Source organism: Accipiter gentilis, chromosome 8 (genome assembly GCF_929443795.1).
Source record: "Accipiter gentilis chromosome 8, bAccGen1.1, whole genome shotgun sequence".
Lineage (NCBI taxonomy): Eukaryota > Metazoa > Chordata > Aves > Accipitriformes > Accipitridae > Astur > Astur gentilis.
In genome coordinates, this window is record NC_064887.1 from 18521712 (window position 1) to 18544986 (window position 23275).

The window sequence follows — 23275 nt, forward strand, 5'->3', positions numbered from 1 at the left end:
GGAGGAGGAGGAGGAAGCAAAAGCTGATACTAAGCAGATGCTTTCTATCATTTTCTGGAAGAGCTGCTTTGGGCTCAGCAGAAGCAGCTGTCTCCTGGCGAGGCAGAGCCATGTTGAGGAGCAGGGCAGGCAGAATTACCAGAGCAGAAGTCATTTTTCAGACCTTGGAGTGAAGCTTCCCAAGGCAGAGCTGGGGGGATGCGAGACCTCTGTCAGTGCCAAGCCGCTTGTCTCCCTGACACCCTGGGAGCTGCTGCCCTGGCTGCTGACACATGTGGGAGGGGGGTGGGGGGTGGCGCAGCACCCACCTTTTGCAGTGGATAAACCTACCCCCTGTCTCCAGACCAAGGCTCCAAAGTGGGTTTAACAGCACAATTATTGAGCTAACAGAGTGTGTTATCAGATGTTTCACAGAAACCAGAATGTTTGGATGTAAGGCTCCTCAGTGCAGATTAATTCAAAGCACAACAAATGGAAAGCACAGAGAAGCATTATTTTCAGCATTAAATTTTCAGATTGTACTAAACACACAGTACATGCACAAACCTGATCCAGAAACATGCGCAGCATATGCAGTTTTTTATGAGCCTTGAATGGTAAAGTGTTTGCTGAAATTTCTGTCATCTTTGAAGTGCATGGGAAGTACCATGCACGCTGTATGAGAAAGAGGCTGTAGCTATTTTCTTTTCCTATACATTTTAAAGGATTCTGGATATGTTTCTTGTTTTCATGAAACTATGTAGCGATTCCCCAATAAAATTTCAGTAACCTGGAAATAAACTGTTACACAAAAGTTTGACTGTGTGCCATGGTGTACACACTATATCATAAATCCAGCAAAATCAGATGGCAATTTTCCCTTTCTGCACTATGGGAAAATACCTTCTGCAGATGAGCTCCTTGCGTAATACTTATCAAGATAACACAATTTAAGGAAAAAATTGCTGAGCACTCTCATGGCAGGATGTATTGGGCCACGTGGAAATTGTTCTGGAATTAACTACTTAGGAAACACAGGAAAAAAATATCTGAAATGTTATGTCAAACCATATGTTGACATTGTGGTGATTCTACCACAAATCTTGTAACAGTTAGTGTTTGCTGTACACCTCTGCAGTCTGACTCAAGACAGCATGGAAATCTGAGCTTTAAATAACAATAAGAATGATAAATTGAAAATGAGTAAAAATGTTGCTCAGAGTCACAGTGAAAAGTTCAAGAATAAAGCCCAAGAGCAAATGTTCAGAAAGTAGCCTGCAAGTACAAATAAATATAGCCTCCATCTTTTCTTTTTTTCCTCATTTTTAAACTGTGAGTTCACAGCAGTTTTGAGGAGGGAGGCACAGGAGCATGGGCAGCCTTCTACTTCTGTGAACAGTTCCTCTAGGAATTCCTCATCCTAAACTCTTCTAAGCTTACTGCAGCACGGAAGAAAAGGAGATGTGCCCTCTTCTACCCATTTCCCTACAAAAGCAGTAACAAATATGCTACCATGTCCCACTGACTGTACAGAGAGAGAGGGCCAGACGTCAGAGTGGACACGGCAGCCTGCTGTCTGTTTTCTTCTGCTCTGGCAGGGATGAGTTTTCTGTTTCTGAAGAGCCCCCTTCATGGGGGATCGCTTGGAGTAGGTCCCTTCCCATCTGGGGGTCTCCTTTTCAGGCTTCTCTTTTTCATTCTGTAGCAAGCCCATGGATTTGTCTAGACAAACCATAGTGACAAGAAGGACCAGAAACCAAGATCTTTGGCCTTAGAAGTCCTCAACCACTTCAGCTGTATGCAAAAAATCACCCAGTTATTTATTTTTTCCCTAGAAGATGACATGCTTTTTCACATCTCTTTTGTTTGGATTTCTTGTCTTCAGCCACTGTAACCGTATCCTAGTTAATGGTGACTTTTATTTTAAAGGGGCCTGTGTATAAACATGCCTTCATACTCTGAGATAACTTGTCTGACTGCTGCTGTGTGCTGCAAGTGTTATTAATCTTAAGTTTTTTATCTTGGAACCTCACAGTTTCTCATACATGCTGCTTCTATCTGAAAAGTGTTTCAAATATAAATGCACTGGACAAACTTTCTAGGAAAACAGTGTGAATAAACCCTTGCTGTGAATGGCTCATTGCTATTTCAGCTACTCTGTGTGTGTGAGAGAGGGCATGTCCATAAACTCTACTTAAATGCAAAGTTTCTTGTGACGGAACTGGGTTTGTGCCCTTTCTGATACATAAGTACCTATACAGAAGCGTTGAAAAATACTGGCAATGAATATGTATGTGTTAGTTATACGTTGTTTGGCTATTTTTTTATTTTTTTTTTTATGAACAGGGAAGATTATGCAGGGAGTATGGCACAGACATCTCTAACATGGGAGCAAATGGGCACATAATAGGCAACTGAAAGAAGCGCTCCAGGACCTTGATGGGCTGACTGACTGTGAAAGGGCAATGAGCAATGACAAGTCCAGTTCTCTCTTTGTTTAGGGCACCTATGCAGGTCTGACTTGCCCAGCATGGAGTCTATAGGGCAAACAGCCCAGCCAAAGTCCTGCATACATCCAGTGGCACTTTCCTGCAAGATTAGATAACAACTAGAGCTGGCCTCCAAGGAGCGTAAAGTAAAACTAAGTTGTAAATCTAAAAAGCAATAAGCATAATTGCTCATAAGTATTTGCATGCAAGAAAAGTAAGGCACTTTACTGACAATTTGCCAGTTAGTAATAAGTTGCTCTGCAAAGATCCTTCTTCCACTCGGGCTGTGTGATAATGAAGCTGATAGCCTCTCTCTATTCCCAGCCAACCAGCAGTTGGAAATCATGCCAAAACCAAACCAAAGCCTGAAATGCGTTCTGCTACTCTCACTTCTGTGTTCCACTGTGACCCAAAAGTTACAGCAATTATTCTTTCCAGCAAGTGCCCACTGCTGCCTGTGGGATGCTGATGGGGCTCCAGCAGGGCCATAGCAGCATGCAACCTCCAGCAGGTCTGTGCTATGGCACATGGGAAAGCTTCTAGTCTTTCCTGTAAAGAAGATATATGAAGATGTTTGTTAAGTTTGGCTGACTTTTAATCTATATTCTAAGTGGGTTTTTTCCCTGTAGGAAAGGATAACATGATTAGTATGTTTCTGCATTAGGATGGTTCCTGCTGAATTTTAGGGCATTTTTTATGTTTGGGTTGTACAATATATACATACAGAGGCCATAATGTTTCAGCTTTGGAAATACCATATTATAGCTTTGATTTATGCTATGATGACAGACAAAAGAGCCCACTGAAATCAGCATGGCTCTGGATGGTTACCATGGTTCTTCTGCGAGGCTCAGATGGATGGCTCTGCTTCTATGTTAATATCTACGATGAAACAAAGGGAATTAGATTTCATGTTCTAGAAAGAATCAATGCAATTTTCATGTTCCTGCTTCACTCCCCATCGTCCTAAAATGCAAAGAAAGCTTCCTCCTCAAAATGTGAAGTGTCAGTGGAGATATATGTTAAAAATTAAAAAAAAAAAAAATTATATATTCCACTGCTGTGAATGTTGTTGTAACAGCACTGGAGTGATATGCTGTTGGAGACATGTGCTCCTGTACATTTAAACATTATGTCAATCAATCACACCTGGTTTAAACAGAGTTAAGAGACAGAGAGCTTTCATCAAAGGCCAGAAGAACCACCCCCCTTATTATCAATGAGATTTAGATCAACTCCACTGCAATGAAATACAGAGGATTTGTTAGCATTAGGCCTCCACAATTGCTAGTACCTGGTTGCTAACCACTGTTAGCAGCAATTGATAGCCATTTTACAGAATTTCTTCAATTTTAGACAATGCTTTAAATGAAAGGCTAGAAGAAAATACAGCACTTGGAAAGAGGAGGAGAGGGTGTGGGTAGTTACAGTACGAAACTACAGAAGAGCTCTCTTTCACAATAACTGTGCTGCTGTGTGTGCTTGGAGAAATGACTGATTGTTCTTTTATCCCTGTACTGCTCTGAAAAATTTAGAAGAAACCCAGGAAAACAAACCCAAGGAAGCAGCAGAACATGAATTCAAGAGCAGAATGGGATTGCACAGGGAGATTCTATGCTGAACCAAAACATTCATGTTTTGGATCATCGAGAACCAATGAAGTACAATACTGGTCTGTTCCCTTTCTCTTCTTATGTCTCCATTTTGTTTTGTTTTGCTTTGCTTAGTTTAGATTTTTTCCTTTTTGGAGTCCTGCGGGGAGGAAAGAAGGAGCCTTTGTTTTAAAAAGCCTGAAACCAACAGTGGCCCATTGATCATGATTAAGTCTAAAATAATACGCTTTTGCTGACCTGTTTGTATCAAATCCAAAAAATTTTATGTTATACCTGCTGTAGCCTTGGTCTGCCCCCAGATCCAGTTTCTTCTCCCTGAGCTTCTGATTCTGGAACAGTAACTTTAAAAGCCCAAATATACCTGTGTGTTTGCAGGGCTGCATGTGAAAGCACCTCCTCTTCTGTCCGGTGCCTAAAGTGCTTGTTGGTATGAGAACAAATTTTTCATCATTGGATGTTCTCTTTACCATGCACCCTCTTTTCTTTGACAGACTGCTGTCCCCATAACGACCACCTCTGTTGTCAATAACTTCCCCAGATGGTGAAACAACACACAGGATAGCAGTAATTCTCATAATAAGACTGGGGGGTTGTGTACAAATTGTAAGTAACCATGCCATGATGTGCATGGGCCCAATTCAGAGCTTCCTGAAGTCTGTCTGAATCTTTCTGCTGATTTCAATGATCATTGGTTTCTTCAGGGGCTGCCTCTAACCTTTTGAAGTCAAATTTTTAATGAGAAAATATAGAGGCTTAACCCTGTGACTCTTGGTAGTCTAGTAGGCTCTAATGAGTAAATATGCTGATGGATTAGCTGAAGAACAAATGTGCTTTAGAATAGTGGAGAGATTCACAAAAAAGATGCCTTTTTGGCACCATGTCCTTTATCCTACAAACGGAGAGTGTTAGGTTCCTTGGTCCTACTTCTGCCCATTCTCAGTCTGGGTCTTTACAGAGACCCACACCACACACGCAGGCAGCGTGCATAGCCCGATCCTGGTTCTAAGGATGTGCTCATGGAAAACCCCCTTCAAGGGTCTCCCTGTACCAGTCTCCCAGACTGCTCATTCAACTCATCAGTCTGGCTTGGAGTTTATAAGAGCAGATCACATGCACAGACACAGAACAGAGAACACAATCATATGGAATATAGTTAAAAACATAATTTAAAAAGAAGATAGGACAGACAGTGGCAATCAGTCACAGGGCTCAACCACACAAACATACTGACCAGCAGCCTGCTTACATGCAAACAGTCCTTTTTATTCCCCTTCTCCAATCCACCTCAACCTTTTTTGTTCTTCCCTGATCTACCTTTGTTCCTCCCTTCCTTGTCTTTGGCCTTTTCTCTAAGCATCTCATAATAATCCTGTATCATTTTAACAGGCTTCTGCTCAATCCCAGTGTTTCCCTCTCAGGCACCTCATTATAAATTCTGTTCTCCTTTATGCAGTAGTCCCCTTAGGTTGCATAGCTTACCAGAGAGTTTCATTTGTTGAATCCCTCAGTAGGTTTTGCACCAGGGCAACAGCTAAATCATTCATCTTTGATAGTCTTAGGAGTAGCTGATTCAGATGAATTAGGTTTTCTGGATCTTTGTGTTTATTCTGAATAACCATTAGCCAGATATTGTTGCAGTGATGACAAATCTATCTATTCTGCATGATTTTCTCCCTTCAGAGCTGCTTATTTAATAGCATTTTCATTAGCTATCTCATTTGGACCAGCCAGATGCATTGGAAAGGGGTGAGAATGCACTTAGTGCATTCCTCAGCAACTCATCCTGCAGCATGCATTGAGTCCTCAAGCAGAGCTGATACCTAGCAATTTTGACTGCTGCATGTTTCAGGCCACCTGGGAAAATCAGTTTATTCCCACCACATTTTTACTGAATTGTTACCTAGGATAGCCTTTGGATTCTGTGCACATATACACTATTTTTTAATTCCTCACATTTTTTATTTTGCATACAGCAAAATGCATAGAGCTGTGCCCACGCATTTACTTGCATGGGAAAAATCAAATACATCTTTTTCTTGAGAAGAGACAACATCTGTGCCTGGTTCTGGTGAACTGGTGGGCAGGCCATTGGCAGGCTTGCCGAGACGGGTGCCTAGTGGCACTCACGGCCGGTGCCTTCCAGCAGGAGCCCCTCTGTACAGTCCCCATGCTGGTCTGCTCCCATCTGCAGCGCAGCGTGATGCTGCTTCTTGATCCTGTTCACAAGCACAATACTACAGATCAGGTTGAGCAGCACTGCACCCAGCAGTACAAAAAAGGCTGCAGAAAATAGGCTGCTATGTTGCAAATATGAGGCATACAGCCCTGAACATATAGGAAAATGCCTATTGTAGAAATCTCATGTTCAATGCAAGAAACTTGTCTGGTCTGTGCGAGGGTGCATGTGTAAAGGCGTGGGTGCACAAACAAGTCTGTATGAGGGCTATTTGGACCTTGAAATCACTGCTTTGCTCAAGCATAACGTACCATTGGCTGGGAAGTCAGGGGTGAAGCTGAAGGAAAGATTCCCTTTGGCAAGGAATAACCATTTTCTTTGCACGTATTTCTTCTGCAATGCTGGGGAAAGACGGGAGCTGAGAGCTACCAGAAGAGAGCTCATCACGGAAAGCTGCCGGCCGCGCTCTTCTCTCGCTGTAGCTGAAGTCTGCAATTCAAGAAGATTCGCATCTGCTGCCATCCAGAGCTTGGGGAGGGAAACTGACTACTCTGCCAGACGTAGATTTTAGTTTAACACATAACTTGGGACTCTGGACCTGAGTGAGTCAAATCTTCCTTTCCTGCAATGGGGCTTTTATTACTCAGATGGGGAGAAATTGGAAGTTTTTGATGCCATCCTGTCAGCCACCCAAGACCAAACAAAATCAAACCCCAGGAGATAGTGGCTTTCCCTGCCCTTACAACCTGAAAATTCACCCACAGCTTGGCTTCAGAGACATATTCCCAGGTTTTCTGTACCAGATCTGCTCATTGCCATCTCCCTCACATGCCTTCCCCCCCCCCCGCCCCCCTTGTTGTTTCTTTCTTTCTTTCTTTCAGGGTTTTATAAAGCATTAAGTAACTATAAGGAATGGAATACTTTTCTTCATGTGATCTTCACACAGGACTTTGCGGGTTTTTTTGCACTATGATGTGTCTGGGGCAAAATTCTTCCTCAAATCTTTGGCTGCATAGAGCACAGTGTTATCTTACAACTAACTTAAAATGGAAGTCTGTTTTTACCAGTTTCAATGCAGCCTGTTAGAGATGCTGAAATACTTTTGTCTTGGGACTGACAGATAAGCTGGTGTTAATACACATTAGGTTCATCGAAGGGGGGCACTACAGGGGTGGCATTTCTTAAACAAGCGTTTTATTTTGCAAAACCATTTGGTTTGTAGCAGCCCCCCTTGGGAGCTAGCACGTCCATGGGACGGGGCTCTTCACGGCTGGGGCTGCGCAGCTGCAAGGAAGCCACCTAGGGCTCACTCCCACCAGGCACTACCTGACTTCTAGCTCTGCATAAGGACAGATTCTGGTACTTGTGCACTGAGGGGAGTGTTTTCTGCAGTGGCCACTTCACCAGGGCCCAAGGGGATGTGTGTGGGAAAGTGAAGGTGTGGACGTTTCGCCTATTTCTAATCCCGGAGCGGCTTCAAGCATGACAGGGCCCGACGCCAGAGCGCAAAATGGCGGCTGCCAGGGCCCAACATGGCCGCCGCCGCGCAGTCTCCCTCGTGATGCAGCCGATGTAGGCACTCTGCGCGAGGGCTTCACGCGGCGTCCCTGCCGGTCCCGGGCCCCTTCTCCTTGCAGCTCGGCCTGCTCACGTGACGCGGCGCCCGGGCCAATCGCCGTGCTGCCGCGCGCCGGTCCCGCCTCGCCTCGTTGTGGTGGAAGGCGCCATTGAGAGAAGCCGCCGCCGGGCTGTCGCGGCCGTCAGCCGTCCGGGGAGCAGGGCCCGCTGCCGCCGCCGCCACCGCCATGGACTACGGGGAAGGTGAGGGCGCACCCCCAGAGCAAGGGTAGGGCCCGGCCGCCGCCACCGCTGCCGCCGCGGGGCCCGGCCGCGTCTCAAAATGGCAGCGTCCGCTTTGTTCCGCGCAGGACGGAGCCCCCTCATCCACCTCCTCGCCGCCCCTCCCGGGTCGGGGGAGCTGCGGCGGCGGCCGGCGGCGGGAGGGCTGCGCGGGCGGAGGGCCCTCCCGGGGGGCGGCGCGGGCGGGCGGGCGGCGCGGGCGGGGGCGGCCCTCCGCGGGCGAGGCGCCCTGGGGCGCGGGGCGAGCGGGGGGCGAGGGGGAGGCGGCGGGCGGGGGCGGCGCGGGCAGAGACGGGGGGAGCTCGGGGCGAGCTCCGTGAGGGGGTCGTGTCAGGAGACTGGAGATCCGACAGGAGAGAGAGCCGCCTCTTGTTGCGGCTCCCTGTCTCTCCCCTCCAGCTCTTGCTAAGCACTAAGTCATTCTCACTGACCCATCCTCTCCAGCTGAAGACAGAGATTGGAGATTCCCAGATACCCCCATGCATTGTGGTGTGAACATGCCCAGTGGGTCAGTCTCAGGTATGAGCTATAAATACGTCTAACCTGTAAAAAGCGTTGGGGCTGAACAGTCAGTGTTGACAAAAACAAAAAACAAACGGGTTATTAAAAGTACGTAACATGGTTTGACTGCACATGTTGTTTTCTGGAGGAGTTATAACTGGCTGGGAGTGAGACTTGATTTTCATCTTGGGCATGTCAACATGAACTCCTGCACGTTCCAAATCAAAATTGTGAGATCAAGGAGTGGGGATGGGGGGGGAAATACAGACTTTTCTTATGATGATGCTTTTTGCATAAATCAGTATTTTGTTTTCTTATGGACTGCTGTATTTGATTCTTGCTACTTCTATTGAAAGAGGATGTTTCTCCCTCTTATACAGACGTGGAAAAAACCAGAACCTGGAATAGTTTGATTTTTTTTTTTTTCTTTTTTTTAAGTTTACCTTAACTAATAGTTTGGGAAGGAATATAGAAAGCACATAAAGTAAATGTAATACAGCAAAAGCTAGCTTTTGCTTTTACGCTATCAAAAATGCCACATAGATACAACAAAAATGAATGCACATATTTTTGTAAGATTATTAAGGTTATGAGTTTAGTAAGACTCAAGAAATGATTTGACATCTCTTGCCAGCATGCAAGCAAGTACTAAAAGGATGTTAATGTAAGAAATTTACCATAAACTGTACCCAAGCTTCATTTACAGACGTCATCAAATAAGCGTTTGCTGTTGGATCTCTTGATACTCTCTTGCTGGCTGTTACACAGAAATAACACGTTGGATTACAGACATCTTTGATTGCACTATGATCATTTTTATGATACATTCCTTGAGTCTTAGCTTTCTTGCCAATGATACTAATTTGCATTTATCTTTCTTCATAGTAAAATAAATTAAAACTATGGCCCTGTTTTTTAATCTTGTGTATTGATTCCAAATTAAATGTCCTTTAGATTTTTAGTAGAAAAGGATTCTTCTTATGTGGCAGTTTAAGTATCTTATTGGAATATTCACTGTAGCCATTAACCAGAACCTGCTTTTCTGAGATCTAATAACAGTAGTATTAAGGTAAATCCAGGCTCATCGTATGGGAAATAACCAATTAAATGTATGTTGTACAATTAGATTGGTCCTTTCATGTACCTCTGTAATAATAGTTGTCATTGTGATAATTAAGCTTTCTATTATTCATAATTCTTAAACAAGTTTAATTATGATGTATGGAGCTTGAAACATTTAACATTAATGTTTATGCAGTGTATGTACATTAGTAAGGCATGCATAAACCTTTGTCTTACTCTGATTCTGTACAGTGGGCTAAAGGCTATTTTGGAGGGGTCCAGTAGATGGCAACAGAGGATGGATGTTGAGAGTTTTCGTCTTTGCCCAGTGTTCATTTGAGTTCTTGGCAAGATTCTTCCTGTTGGAAACTTTCAGCCAGCATGAAGCACTTTTCATTGGGTGGCTGATGACTGCTGTAATTGCACCATTGTCCCTTGCTGATGACTTGGTTTCAGGTGGAGATGATATGGCCTGTAGAATAAATTCTGTTAGTATTATTAACAGAAATATTATTAACTATTCATGTTAACATTTTGATTACTGTAACTATTGTCCTTTTAATCTAGAAGGGGAAATGGCTTTTACTGCTATTCCTAAAATTCATCTACACTGTTGGATTGGTTCCTTGTTTTGCATGGGACTCAATGATGTGTCAAAACTCCTCTATCTAATGACAAGGTTGTGAACTTAAAGCAGGCATACTGTTATGAAAAAGGTAATGTGCCTGGAAAAAATGTTGCTTACTATTGCACAATGGATCCTTAAACTTGTTGTAGTCATTGTGGATTATGAATTTAAAATATAGGGAACTTCAGCTTGTTTCAGGCTGGTACTTCTGTTGGGTTTTTTAATTGTTTAAAGGTTACTTTTATTTTTTCATTTATTATTTATTGCTGCAAGGTCTTTCTCCTTTCTCATCATCCTAGCCTTTTCATGTGCTCTACAAGGAGAACACTATTGAAAATTATTTCCCTTTTTTGTGCTGTGATTATGGTTTCAATGTTCTCTGATCTTAAGCTTTTTCTTTTAAATGGAGTCCTTTGTACCAAGGGATTCTGAGTCTTATCTACTACATGTTTAACTTCCTAGTTCTTTTCCTAAGGAAAATTCGACTTTTCTTTGCTGCCTATAGAGATTTATTTTGCAGCTATTTTAAATGACCTTTGCACCAGATACAGCTTTTTTTTTTAATCTGAAGGAGTACATGTACATCAACATTTTAATTTGTAGATTGAACATATCTTTCTTAGTGTCCCATTCTTCTTTATTTTAGAGGTAATATATTTTTTTCTCCTTTGACATAATTCTTCTCTACCCTGCCCCTGTAGACTTTTAAGTATGATCTAGAAATGACAAGTGAGATTGTTCTTTGCAATTCTATTTCTGTGCTTTAGTTCAACAGCTCATTCATCTATACTGTATTTATGCAAGAGGCTGCAGATACCAAAACCTGATTTATTCCTTCAGCAAACTCTGTTTCAGATACTTTGTCAGTGCTTTCATCAGTTCAAGCGATTTACTCTTTTGTTTTTAAACTTTAGGAGCAAATATGAACCACTTTTTTTTTCTTTCTCTTTTTTACTCTGTAGTATTCATAGATGCACAGATATAATATTTCTTCAAAGGTTTCTTTGATAAATGGTTACTATTTAAACTTGAAATACTCTACTTTTGAATTTTCAGTGTGAGACACTGCAATACAGTTCCTGGTGGTTCTTCTCTAGTGCTTAAGCACATGTTCTCCTAGCATGTGAAACAATTTCACATTTAGTCCAAATAATTTGCAGATTCTGCTGCAGGCAGACAGGCAACTTCTGCGTGTCTCGGCTGGTGGTGACAGCTAGAGCTAACATAATGGTGAATGGGGAGTAGGCTACAGGCAGAGGAAATTGTTCTGTGCAGATACAGCTTTTTTAATGTTCCATGTCCCTCTGTCTTGCTTTAGGTAGAAGAATCTAAAGTGTGAAAGAGGCCAATGCGAGTTGATTTTGCTGTCTGTGGTTGTGAGGTTTGTCAGCTAAAAAGCTGTTTACCTTGAGATTGTAATAATTAAAGCTGCGCGAGTGATTATTTTTCAGCTACTACATTCAAAAATTGAAATATTTTTATTCTGGTTCACTTAAGTGAACATTTACTGTTGTCTTGTACTTTTTTCACCTTTTTAGGATAAAGCCTATCTGGAGAACAGACTTTCAGAGTAAAGAAAAGCTTACTATCTGAAGAAATACTGCACTTAATTTGAATGCGTTATCTTTGTCAAGCTCTGTGCATGAAGTGTAAAATCTGTAAATCTTTGGTTAAGTTCGCTGCTGACAAAATGACTGAACCAGGAGGCCAGTGGTTGGAAAAATAGGTTAACTGCTTAGCAATCTGAAACAGTTAATGAAATAGTTGGAAGGAGTTCATAAGATCACTTTCATTAGATTGGATCAAAGTTATCTCTGTCCCACATCACCAATATCCAGTACATCACTGTCTGTTTGGAGATGTGGATGGAGTTGTACAAGTACTCCTTCAGGCTATTTATATGACTTCACTGGTTTGCAGCATGGGGGCTTTCTGAACCAGAGACATAGTCTTTATATTTGACATCCTTTGAATTTCTTGTCAGTGGATTTATCTAATTTCTTTCTTAAATCCATGTAAATTTTTAGTAACCTCTTGTCACAGAGCAGTTCCAGGACTTAAGTACCTGTTTCGTGAAAAAAGATCCAATTAATTTTTTAGCTTTTTATTTTTAAGTTTCATTTTCTGCCTCCAGTTTCTCGTAATAGAAAATCATGCAAGTGATCATCCCTCTTTGCTTCTTTGTGCCTTTTGTATCCTGTTAAACCTCTTCAAATGTGAGTATATTATAATGTAGGTGAATGCGATGCAGCGAGTCTGGAAAGGATAAGTGAGTTGTTCACTGTTACGGAGGAGGTGGTGATGTCCTAAAGGCAGTGATTTGAGGATTTAGGGACTGGCATAGCTCTACAGCAATACTGCTGATGTTAGATAATGTGAACCGTGGATGAGTAAGGAGAGTGTTGAGCAAAAGTGGATGTCAGAAGTTATCCTGTGATTGTAAAATGTATTTTAGTATTTGCTTTCATGCTAAAAATTTTAGACTAAAAATTTATTTCAAAACTATGCTTCAAACCATTTTTTGGAAGAGTTCTTCTGCATGTGGATGTTTTTAATGTTTTTCCCACTAGTGAACTTCTGGCATAGGTCACTACTTCCTACACTGTAATGGAATTGGATTGCAGTGGCAGGAATCTTGACAGTCTGTTGTGTTCTTCCTTGTTGAATGATTTGATTCACCTCTTCTACTCTTAACCTAACTACCTTTGTGCCATCTCAGGGTCTGTAGATAACGGGGAGCTGGTGAAACTAGGGTAAATTATTGGGTGCTTTCAGGTCAGGTATTTCAGTTTTTGGAATGTCAGTGTCTTTTGATTAGTTATACTGTATATAAAAAAAACCACCAACCACCCTTGGATCTGAGATTGACCATGGGATCATCTAACTCTAATTTTTGTGAAGCTGAATTTGTTTTATTGACTACCTTACTCTTTTTACTGGCCTGCATCTTTATGTAGGCAGTCTTGAGGGTATGCCGCTGGATTAGGTGGTAGATCGTGCAATCACACCAGAGAGGAATATTAGATGTTTCTATTAAAAGCTTCAGCCATTTTTTTTAAAGAGTAACTTTTTGCAGTTTAAGTTGATGCTGTGCAGTGCTACATGATCAGTATTTTGAAAAGTTTTTTTGTGCTTTGCTGCAGAATCTTTATTGTATGTTCGCCATATGGAAAGTTGCAGTGTGACTTCCATGTTCAGAGTTTTTTTTGTTTGTTTGTTTCAGAAGTATCATCTTTAATTGTTTAGAAAGTACCTATGATCATTAGAAGAAAAAAAAAATCATGAGGAGATCTTAATTTGTTGGAGTCTCTATTCAGGCATGCTAAGAACATCTGTGTAAAAGTGATACAGTCAGTACCATCTGCAGAGCTCTTGTTGACACATGTAAGAAAGTAAATTACAGTGGCTGCCTGGTGCTAACAAGAAGCAGGTACAAACAGGAAATAGTATATATACTTATTTTCATCACTACAGTTATTTTCATGCAGTGATATGCATGGAGAATTACTGTGTTTCTTTAAACAGGAAAATTCCTTACAATTTCAAGTGAGTTTGTCCTGTTCTGGAAAAGTCAATGGTTTACACTTGGAGATTTTGAAATGTATAAAGTCCACTCTGACAAGAGAAAGTATAAGTCTGTGTGGTTTTATTTTTATCCTTCCTGTGTTCGCTGTGTTTTCCTTCTCTGAGTTACCTTTTCTGTGAGGCTTGACTTGCCAGGCTTCCTTTGTGTTATCCAAAAGTTAGTGTTGGTTGGTACTGGGAAGAGTTTTGGTCACTAGAATGCCAGTGAAGTCCAAATTGTGTATGTGACAGGAAAACAGCGGATCATACTCATTATGCAAATCTATGACACTGTTTTAGTGCTTTGAATTCGAGCGGTTATTTAACCAGAACTTTTACATAGGACTTCCAGTGTTGAGGAAGAAGGTGGCTCTTTTGCCAGACTTCATTACAAGATACAACGAAGTCACGAAGCACCATCAGTTCATCTATGAAATACCAACATAGTGCAGTTGGTGAACTGCAATTCAGTGCTTATTTGGGTGGATTTTTGTTTGTGCTAGATGGGAGAAAATTCTTTTGTTTGACTGTAGCTTATATACAGAGTCTGCACTGCAGCATGACAGCTTGTAACCTTGACCCAGGGTCTCTGTCAATGTGAGTGAAGGCTTCTTGTGGTATTCAATGTGAGCTGTGTGTATTATTAAAGGGTGGGAAGTGGCCTTAATTCTCCAATAACTTTGACATGTTCTCTATAGGGCTTCTTCATTTAATTCTCCTAATTTAACTTGCATCCAAATTCCAGCTGATGGAACAATAATCCCGAGTATCCACTACTGGGAAAAAAATACAAACTTGATTTCCTTTAAGAGGTGCTCACATGATGACAAAGATACACAGCTTCCCTAAGCACTGTGTCGAAATTGGTTTACATCTCGCAGTTTTGTGTTTTGTTTGTAACACTGTGGCAAAGAGTAAACCTTTTACTTAAGAATTTAAACTAGATTATTTAATAAGGCTCCTTGCTTGCTTTCTTTATAAACATTTTTCTGCTCTTTTTTTAGACATGGACCGTGATTATGGGCATGGAGGCTATGGTGGCCCACGATCCATGGACTCTTACCTTAACCAATCCTATGGGATGGAGAGTCATGGAGGTGGAGGCGGAGGAGGTGGTGGTGGTGGTAACAGGTAAAATAATCCTTCAGTTGTCGCAAGAATTGATCAAACCCAATTTAAGTTTAAATCATTCTGTCTTCTAACTTAAGTGTTCCTGAGGCATGTTGTTATGATTTTATATGAACACTTCCATTCTGAGTCTTAATGTTTGATAAATACTGGCAAATACTAAACTGTAAGAGTTAGATTCTTGTAATAATCAGCATTTTTGTGGAAAAGTTTGACAGTGAAACAATGCGTCTTTTGAATGAAAATGCAAAAAGTTTTATTTTTCAGTAATGGCTAGCAATTTGTAGCTGATTGGCCTGACATACCATTTCTGACATAGCAGACTAGACCTAACTGGTTTAGTACCTTAGACTGAATCTATCAACATTCCGTTTTCAAGGAACATTTAGGGTATGTGTTCTTTGGTTTGAATGTGCAGTGCTCAAATGATCTTGGTATAGAATCTGAAAGTCATGTCCAGATTATTTCATTGGCAGGTACTGATTACACTTAAAACTGCGTACACGTTCTGGGCTGCTTTGCAAGATGGATTGGTCTAAAAATAAAAATTCTGATGCAGTGGTCTTAAAGTTGTGTATTTAATGCTAGGATACTATTACTGTTGCTCTTTCAGATAAAAACTATAGGGAGCAGCTGATTTGATTTAGGTCTTAACATTGTATTCAAAGAAGCATGCTTTTCAGAGTAGTGATTCTAGCTTGGAGGAAATAAAATGTGAAGAAAACTTAGATAATCTGATGGTTTTCTTGTGTGCGCCCTTGAATTCTCTGGCTGTAGTCAGACTACTGTATGATTCTTGTCTGTAGTCACTGTAGTGCCACTGGGCAAGGACAGTACTAAGTAGGGAGGCTGGAGAAGTGTTGTGTTTTGCTGCACGGTTCTGTTAAACATTTTAGTTAAGTATAATTTGTTTAATGATGAACATAAAGATTGACTTAAAAGTCTGAGCAGAGATTCAGGAATGAGCTGTACCTACCATATAGTAATCTGCATATGATTGAGGTTGAATGACTACTTCAACACCGAAATGTCTCTTGCCATGTAACGTTAATATTGTGCATGGGCTCTTTCTGTAGATAGTGTCATTTTCTCTGTAGCTGCGGGTCTTCTGAGACTAACATATTTTAAAATTAAGGCATTCAGTTTACTGTAGATACAGTTAGTAATTTGAGTCTGTTCTGGTTTATATTTTATCAGTCAAGGGGTTGTCTTTCCCAACTCCTGCTGAATCACCCTATTATAACCCTTCAGGGACACTAATGTGTTTCCCTTCCAAGTGGTTACAAATATTGATGATTTCAAGCCTGACGCTCCCTTTCCCAACCCCTGGTAAAGCAAACTCTTGGTAAATAACTAAAGATTTCAGTTCCTTGTTACCCTACTGTGAAATTCCAAGGACTGTTGTCTTGTCCACTATGCATGCATTGGGTAGACTTTAAAAATCCTGGATTGCTAGACTTAATGGTCTGCAAGTGAAAGATGGATACACTGAAGATCATGAATTCTTTGATTGGGAGACTGCATTTTACAGGAAAGAAAATTTCCAAAAAGTACAAATATGAATGGAAGAGCATGTGTATTTTTCCTGTAAAATTAGAACTGTGGGGTGTTTAAGATTTACAACTGTACCACTTAAAAAAAAAAAAAGTTTTTGTTTTTTTTCTCCTCAGTTCAGAACTAAGCCACCTTTTAACTGCTGTTTAACTGTTAGAATATGAGGGCATGATTTTGAAGAAAGGAGAGTTTGACTAGCCTATGACTGTCTGCAGGTGATTATTTTTGTGAGACTAGGGCTGGGCTCTAACAATGTTTTAGTAAATAAATGTTGCTGAAAATTTTAATTAAACAAAGTTCAGGCATACTGAACTTTAGAATTGTTTGTAGCAAAAATGGCTCAGATAGCTTTCTATCTGGCCATAGTGTGATTTGCCCAGCCCTAATCAAGATTAAACAATAACACAACTGTACGGACCAGTATAGTAATAAATTGATTTTAGTTGATAAATGTCAACTGATAACTTGTCTTTTGAAATGTATAACATTAGTAAGCTTACTTTTTTTTCTCCTCACTGTGCAACTTTTCCAGGTTTGGACCTTATGAGTCTTACGACTCCGGGTCTTCTCTGGGTGGGCGAGATCTGTACAGATCTGGCTATGGTTATAATGAACCCGAACAAAGCCGCTTCGGAGGTAGTTATGGTGGTCGATTTGACAACTCCTACCGGAATAGCCTTGACTCTTTCGGAGGTAGAAACCAGGGCGGGTCTAGCTGGGAAGCACCTTACTCCCGTTCAAAATTGAGGCCTGGGTTTATGGAGGACAGAGGAAGAGAGAGTTACTCTTCCTACAGCAGTTTTTCTTCACCCCATATGAAGCCTGCACCTGTAGGCTCTCGGGGGAGAGGAACGCCTGCTTATCCTGAAAGTGGATTTGGAAGCAGAAACTATGATGCTTTTGGAGGACCATCAACAGGCAGAGGCCGAGGCCGAGGAGTAAGTACAGAATCTTTTCAGATTCTTTTCACTAGACACTCTTTTAAACCCTTTCAAGACCACTGCTTTAAAATGAATGCACTGTTCAGTACAGTGTGGGTTTTTTGTCCAAGCAAACTATCATGGTTGATGACAATGTTGTTTACCCCCTTGAAGCTGTCTTCAAGTAGAACCCAGTCCCTCTTTCTGTTGAAAGTAATGAGTAATAGAAGACTAGTTGATAAGGTTTGTTAAATCTCTCCTTTTGTCTGAAAGATGAAGAAAAAAGTAATAGGTTTGGTCTAAAAGGGATTAAAAGGACTTTCATTTTTCCTTGTAAACACTAGCATCTTTGCTGCTGGTGGGGAAATTCTTGAATATTGTAAAAGTTTAATTCAAAGTCTTTTGAAGTTTTGAGTAGGTTAAAGGTGCAATGTATAAGCAAAAAATAAAACCCAGGTTGTGAATGCTAGAGTAGTTTTTGTTTCCTGTAAAGGTAAAAGTTGAGCTAATTCTTTAATAAGTTGAACACATGCTTTGGCAAACATCAAGTCTTCTTTTAAACTTAATTCTTACTCTGACTTGTGTACTGGAAGGGTGATGGGGAGGAAATGACAAAGGTGGGTGGTTAGCAGTTACAGTGATTCTTTTTGAAAATTAAAACATGTTTAAAGGGGCATCATCAACTTGAAATCAGGTCCTTTCACAGAACTGAGATTAATTTCCAGATAGTGTGCCTAGTCCCGTTACTTGTATTTATTTTGTTTTGAAGACTTAATGTTCTAACTCCTTTTCAGTGGATTCCTTTCCAGTGTAGGACATAAAAACTGTATGTCCAAGAAGCAGCAACATTAACTGTACACACAATAGTGGATCACAGTTTGGAGGAGTAATGTGTGGTGTTAAATGAACTAGGGAAAAAAAAATACAACAGAAGAGAGTAAAAAAAAATCCTGAAGAAGTACTAACTTTAAGTTGATGGTGTCCCTTTATCTTGGTTTTATAATCCCAATTCTGATTATGGTTTTTTTTTTTTTTGAGAATGAAGAGTTCAGTGAATACTTTTCTGCCTGTTCCTCTAGGTGTAACTTACCTTTTAAAATTCTTAAGTGTGCCATATTTCTTTGGGAATCAATTCTTTAGTATTAAATCATACAATTTGTTTGTAGCTTGAAGTGTAGAGGAAGATTATTTTTTACTGGGTCTTTTAAATGCCTAATTGTGTGGTGGTTTTGTTCCAGAAAGTCTACTTTGCAGCATTCTTGAGTACTATAGTTGACATATTCAAATTTTAGCTCAGATTTGCACATGGCTGCTAGGTAACATGTAGCATGGTATGAGAAATGGATTCTAATCTTTATGTTTCTCTGCTTGTGAAGCTGAAAGTGTTAGGTTCTTAAGCTTGGATGCCATCCTTTCAGAAGATCTGAAAGTTTTGTGCAGAGTTACAACAAAGTAGCCTTATTTCTTTTTTGTTTTTCTTTTGAAATTTATCTTTTTAGTCCTTTATGTAATAAAGGAGAACGTAAAGGCTAAACTACTTACCATATGTAAAATGCATTGCACCTTTAATAGATAGACTGTATGTTAAAAAAAAAAGTACTTGAAATTTTCCAAGTCCATACTTCATGTCAAATTTATATGTGTACAGTGTAAGTGTACATGCTAGGTAGTTCTGTAATTATCTTAACTAAATAAATTAACATGGAGATCTTTTGCATGGACTTCTGATTAAGAACAGTGCCTGTTTTGGTACATTCTCTCTTGTCATTTAAAATTTGCTTAAAAAAAAGTCATACTTTTCACAAAGTTTGTTGAAGTTATTTTTATGTTCTTTTAACTTTGATAGTGTAATACTAATTCCCTTCTCATGGCTATACAAATATTTCTGCTTATCCAAGTCACCCATCCAGTCAGTGGGCTCTTTTCTGCCCTTTATTACTCAAATAATTGAGTTAATGTTAGGAAGTATGTTAGTGCTTTTGAAAATACTGCAGCTACCTAAATTCTCCCTCTTCAGATTGCTCATTTATTCCATGTCTTCAGAGAGTTAACTTTTATAAGCAAGTGTCCACAAATGACTGTACAGCATTTTAGAAATAATAGAAAGTTTTAGTCTTTCAACTGAATTTTCATTCCTATTGCTGCCATGTTTTTGTACTGTTCCCTTCAAGCCCAACTTTTAAATTCTGAATCTATTGAATTCAGTGGAGAGATAAGTAAAGAATGAGCTTTCTTCAATTAATTGCTGTTCCACACTGGACAACCTTCTTTACTCACTTTTCAAATGACTGCTAATAATTTGGCATAAAGAAGTGGGGTGGTTTGTTTTTTTTTTTTTAAGGGCTGCTGACGAAAGTGTCAAAAACTGGGTTGGCTAGACACATGTTCATTGTCTGGACAATGGTTCTGAATAAGCAGAAACACAGTTTATATATATGTATTCATTCTACTGCACAAACACCCACAAAGCCATTGCACAACACAACATCAAACCTGGAGCTTAAATTTCCCCTGCATTTTGCTCTAGAACGCAGGTTATACTTAGTTCACAGTTGTATTGTACCAACTAATTGTTTTATTTCTATAGATTTCATATACTAATACCTTTCTCTTGATTTCACAAATTTTCAGCATATGGGAGACTTTGGAGGAATGCACAGACCTGGAATTGTTGTTGACTATCATAACAAACCCAGTCCTGCAGCAGTTGCTGCTAGAGGAATAAAAAGAAAAATGATACCACAGCCATATAACAAACCTGGTGGGACATTTATCAAGAAACCCAAAATGACAAAACCTATTTTGAAGCTGAGCCAGAAAAAATCACCTAGTAAGTAACAAGTGCCAAAACTCTTAAGTTAAAATTACTAATATTTTTTATTTATTAGGAATTATTTAGTTTTAATATTGAAAAAGAGGGCTGTATGTGCTGTGTTGTAATTCTTCATTTTCTACCTTTGAAGTATTCCACAACAGACTTCCTGAATTTACTCTTCTAACTCTTATACTGCAAAGATAATTTGCTGAATGAAATTGAATATTTTGATGCATTTAAATATACTGCTGAAGACTATTTCATTCAGACTTTATAATGATACTTCTGGTGGCAAATTTTCACCACTGAATAATTTCATATCTCAGGTTGCCTTAAGTGACAATGCCTGACAAATACTAAAATGTGCCCTTGCATGAGCCTGGGCCCTGCTGTCCGAATACTTTGATGGATATAAAAAGTAGTACATCAGCTGCAATGCAGGTAAAATAAAGGCATAAAGTCTGGGTGAAGAGGAGAGGGAAAGGGAGGCAAAATGAGAAAACAGTGAAAATTGTTACAGAATAGTTTGAAAGGCAGAGAGAGATTGCTCCTTCTTGTAAATTAAATGCCGTAATGAAGAGAAGAACGGGAAATACGATAGATAAACTGGAATTACAGATTGCAAAGTACTAGCGGTGCTTGCTTTGTTTAGCTTCCCTAAAGATGTCCTACAACTAATAATTTTGACACTGCAGGCAAAGCTGGAGAAAAAAATCACTTATGAGGTTTGAATAAATTACTTGCTTTGAGGGAATGTAAATTTGAGTATTAAATATTATGAACAGCATGTACAGCAGTCAAATTTTAGTTTTTTATGCTTCCAATCTCATTAATTTGGATCTGCAGTGTTTTTTAGTTTGGTTTCAAATCACATCTGAAAAATGTTTAAAATTACTTTAACTCAAAGCTTGCAAGGTAAATGCACAGACTTGGCAGAAACTTCCACATGAAAATTTTATTTTTGATTCTGTAACTCTAGTTCCACTACTGTGTATTGCAAAACTGTTCCCTTAACTTTAACTTCAACAGTACTGTAAAAATTTTGGGCACTGGGTATATAGAACATGTTCCTCTGCCTTTTGTGTAGGAAACATTATTGCTGGACTTGCCAGCTTTGTTGTGACAAAATGGATCTGTAAAATACATCTCCAGGTATATCAAAAGACTTGCATCTCAAAGGTCTCCCTCTTAGCTCTTCCTCTTTTGGTACTTTTGTAGGTTCTCCTTTTCTAAACTACCTTCAGACAGAGCACTTCCAGTTGGTTATCTGTTTGCCCTCACTGATTTCAACAATCCAAGGACCAATGTACTATATAATATTGAAGTTACTTTAAGAATTGGAGTAGATGGCACATACTAGAATGCACTTTAATCAACCTGTCCTGTGGCTCTGAGACTGGGGGAAAGAAACTGTCGGGTGGCTTAAGACAATTTTCTGAAACTTGAAAGATGCTCTAAGTATTATCATGTAGTTGAAAACTAAGAAGTGGGTGACAACTACCAGAAAATGGGATGCAATTGGTATATAATATATGTATGAAAATATATCTCAAATTACAGTGTAATTTCAGTCTTGAATTTCTTGTTTTGTGGAGTCAGATATAGGTGATCGCTTCTAGAAGACTGTTTGGTTTATATTCCTAAGGATAACTGATTTTACATTTAGTATTGCTACTAAAATACGATAAATTGTAGATGTAGACTGTCCTAGCTGCATAAAAAGCTGATTTTTTTTCTTAAACTTCTTATTGCCTTAAAATGAATTGACAGTGACAGCACTTTTGCATTATTTATTTCTTCCTCATTTTATGTTTATAGACATGAAGACATCCTTCCAGGATTCTACGATAGAGGTAAAGATTCCCACAATTGGAAAATGCTTGTGATTCTTTCAGAAGTTTGCATGGTATACCTTAAGACAAATAATTATTAAGCTAGAGTTATAAAAGTTAAGCACTTAACATTGTAAGTTTTTCTAATCATAATTTTTTTCTTTACTTTATCTAAAGCTGCCTTATTTTGGTGGCAGTCTAAAATCCGTACTGATTTCGAGTGAAAGATACAGCTTGTGCAGATAGCATGGAAAATGAATTTAAAGTGTATTTGTGGACCCTACCTATTGTAATGCACAGAGAGCTGTCATATGAACACATCTCATGTTGTCATAAGTAGTCAGCTTGAATTCATACACCTATGACCTGCTTGGGTGGCTTGGGAAATTAAATATAAGATGACAGAGAGGTTACTAAATAGCAGTGAGGGAGAATGGATAAGACATAAGACGTGTTAAGGAGAGAAGGTAAATAAAAAAAGAACCAGTGTTAATAGGTGTTAGGGCACAGAGATTAGTTCCTACCTACAGAAAGACAGTTGCAACAACGTGCAAGATTGTGATTAGTAAACAAAGCCTGTATATATATCCTTGTTCCACGTTGAAAGACTGGAATGATATTTTCCTTTTTGAGTGGTGGTATTAACATATTCTCAACTAAGTATTTAGAAGTCTGAATTGGAAGTCAGAATATTTATGTAGAAGACAGAATTTTGATTGTGAAACTAATTCACAAAGGCTTCCAGGCATTAAAGAGGAATGCATAGCTTGAAGTGTTTGTACACTGAGTCTAACTAGATACTCAATTTGCTTTCTTCCATTGTCATATTTGATAAAAATAGTAAGTAACAGATTGTTGGAAATAAAGTAATTTGCTCTGTCTTTTTCTGGATTTAAAATGGCATTGCTTTGTTGGCTTTTTCTTACAAATTTATGGATTTGACTTTATTAGGAAATTGAAGTGGACACAAGTGGTGCAGTTGTTATATATGAAGACTTTACAAGAGATGCTTATGATCTTGGATATCAGACTTTTGGAGGTAAGTCAGTTTGCTTTGTCAGGTAAGGTATTGTAGGTATTGTATTTGTGTGACTTTGAGTGAATAGATTTAGTATGACCTCTAATAGTTATTGAGTAGCATGACTCTTTTTTTT

At 39.5% G+C, this 23275-nt stretch overlaps 1 protein-coding gene across 2 annotated transcripts in view; it reads left to right on the forward strand.

Moving 5' to 3' along the window:
• The first annotated feature begins 5964 nt into the window (after window positions 1–5964).
• The window catches only part of ZNF326 (zinc finger protein 326), a 30795-nt gene continuing 13484 nt past the window's right edge, over window positions 5965–23275 (forward strand). The window contains exons 1-8 of one of the 2 annotated variants that reach the window (XM_049807564.1): window positions 5965–6859; window positions 7650–8078; window positions 8562–8636; window positions 14877–15003; window positions 17087–17492; window positions 20106–20304; window positions 22108–22142; window positions 23073–23160. In XM_049807564.1, the coding sequence (XP_049663521.1) occupies window positions 8063–8078; window positions 8562–8636; window positions 14877–15003; window positions 17087–17492; window positions 20106–20304; window positions 22108–22142; window positions 23073–23160 (946 nt within the window). In that variant the 5' untranslated portion in view covers window positions 5965–6859; window positions 7650–8062. The remainder of the gene's footprint in view (window positions 6860–7649; window positions 8079–8561; window positions 8637–14876; window positions 15004–17086; window positions 17493–20105; window positions 20305–22107; window positions 22143–23072; window positions 23161–23275) is intronic. The other variant, XM_049807565.1, reaches the window with a different exon arrangement.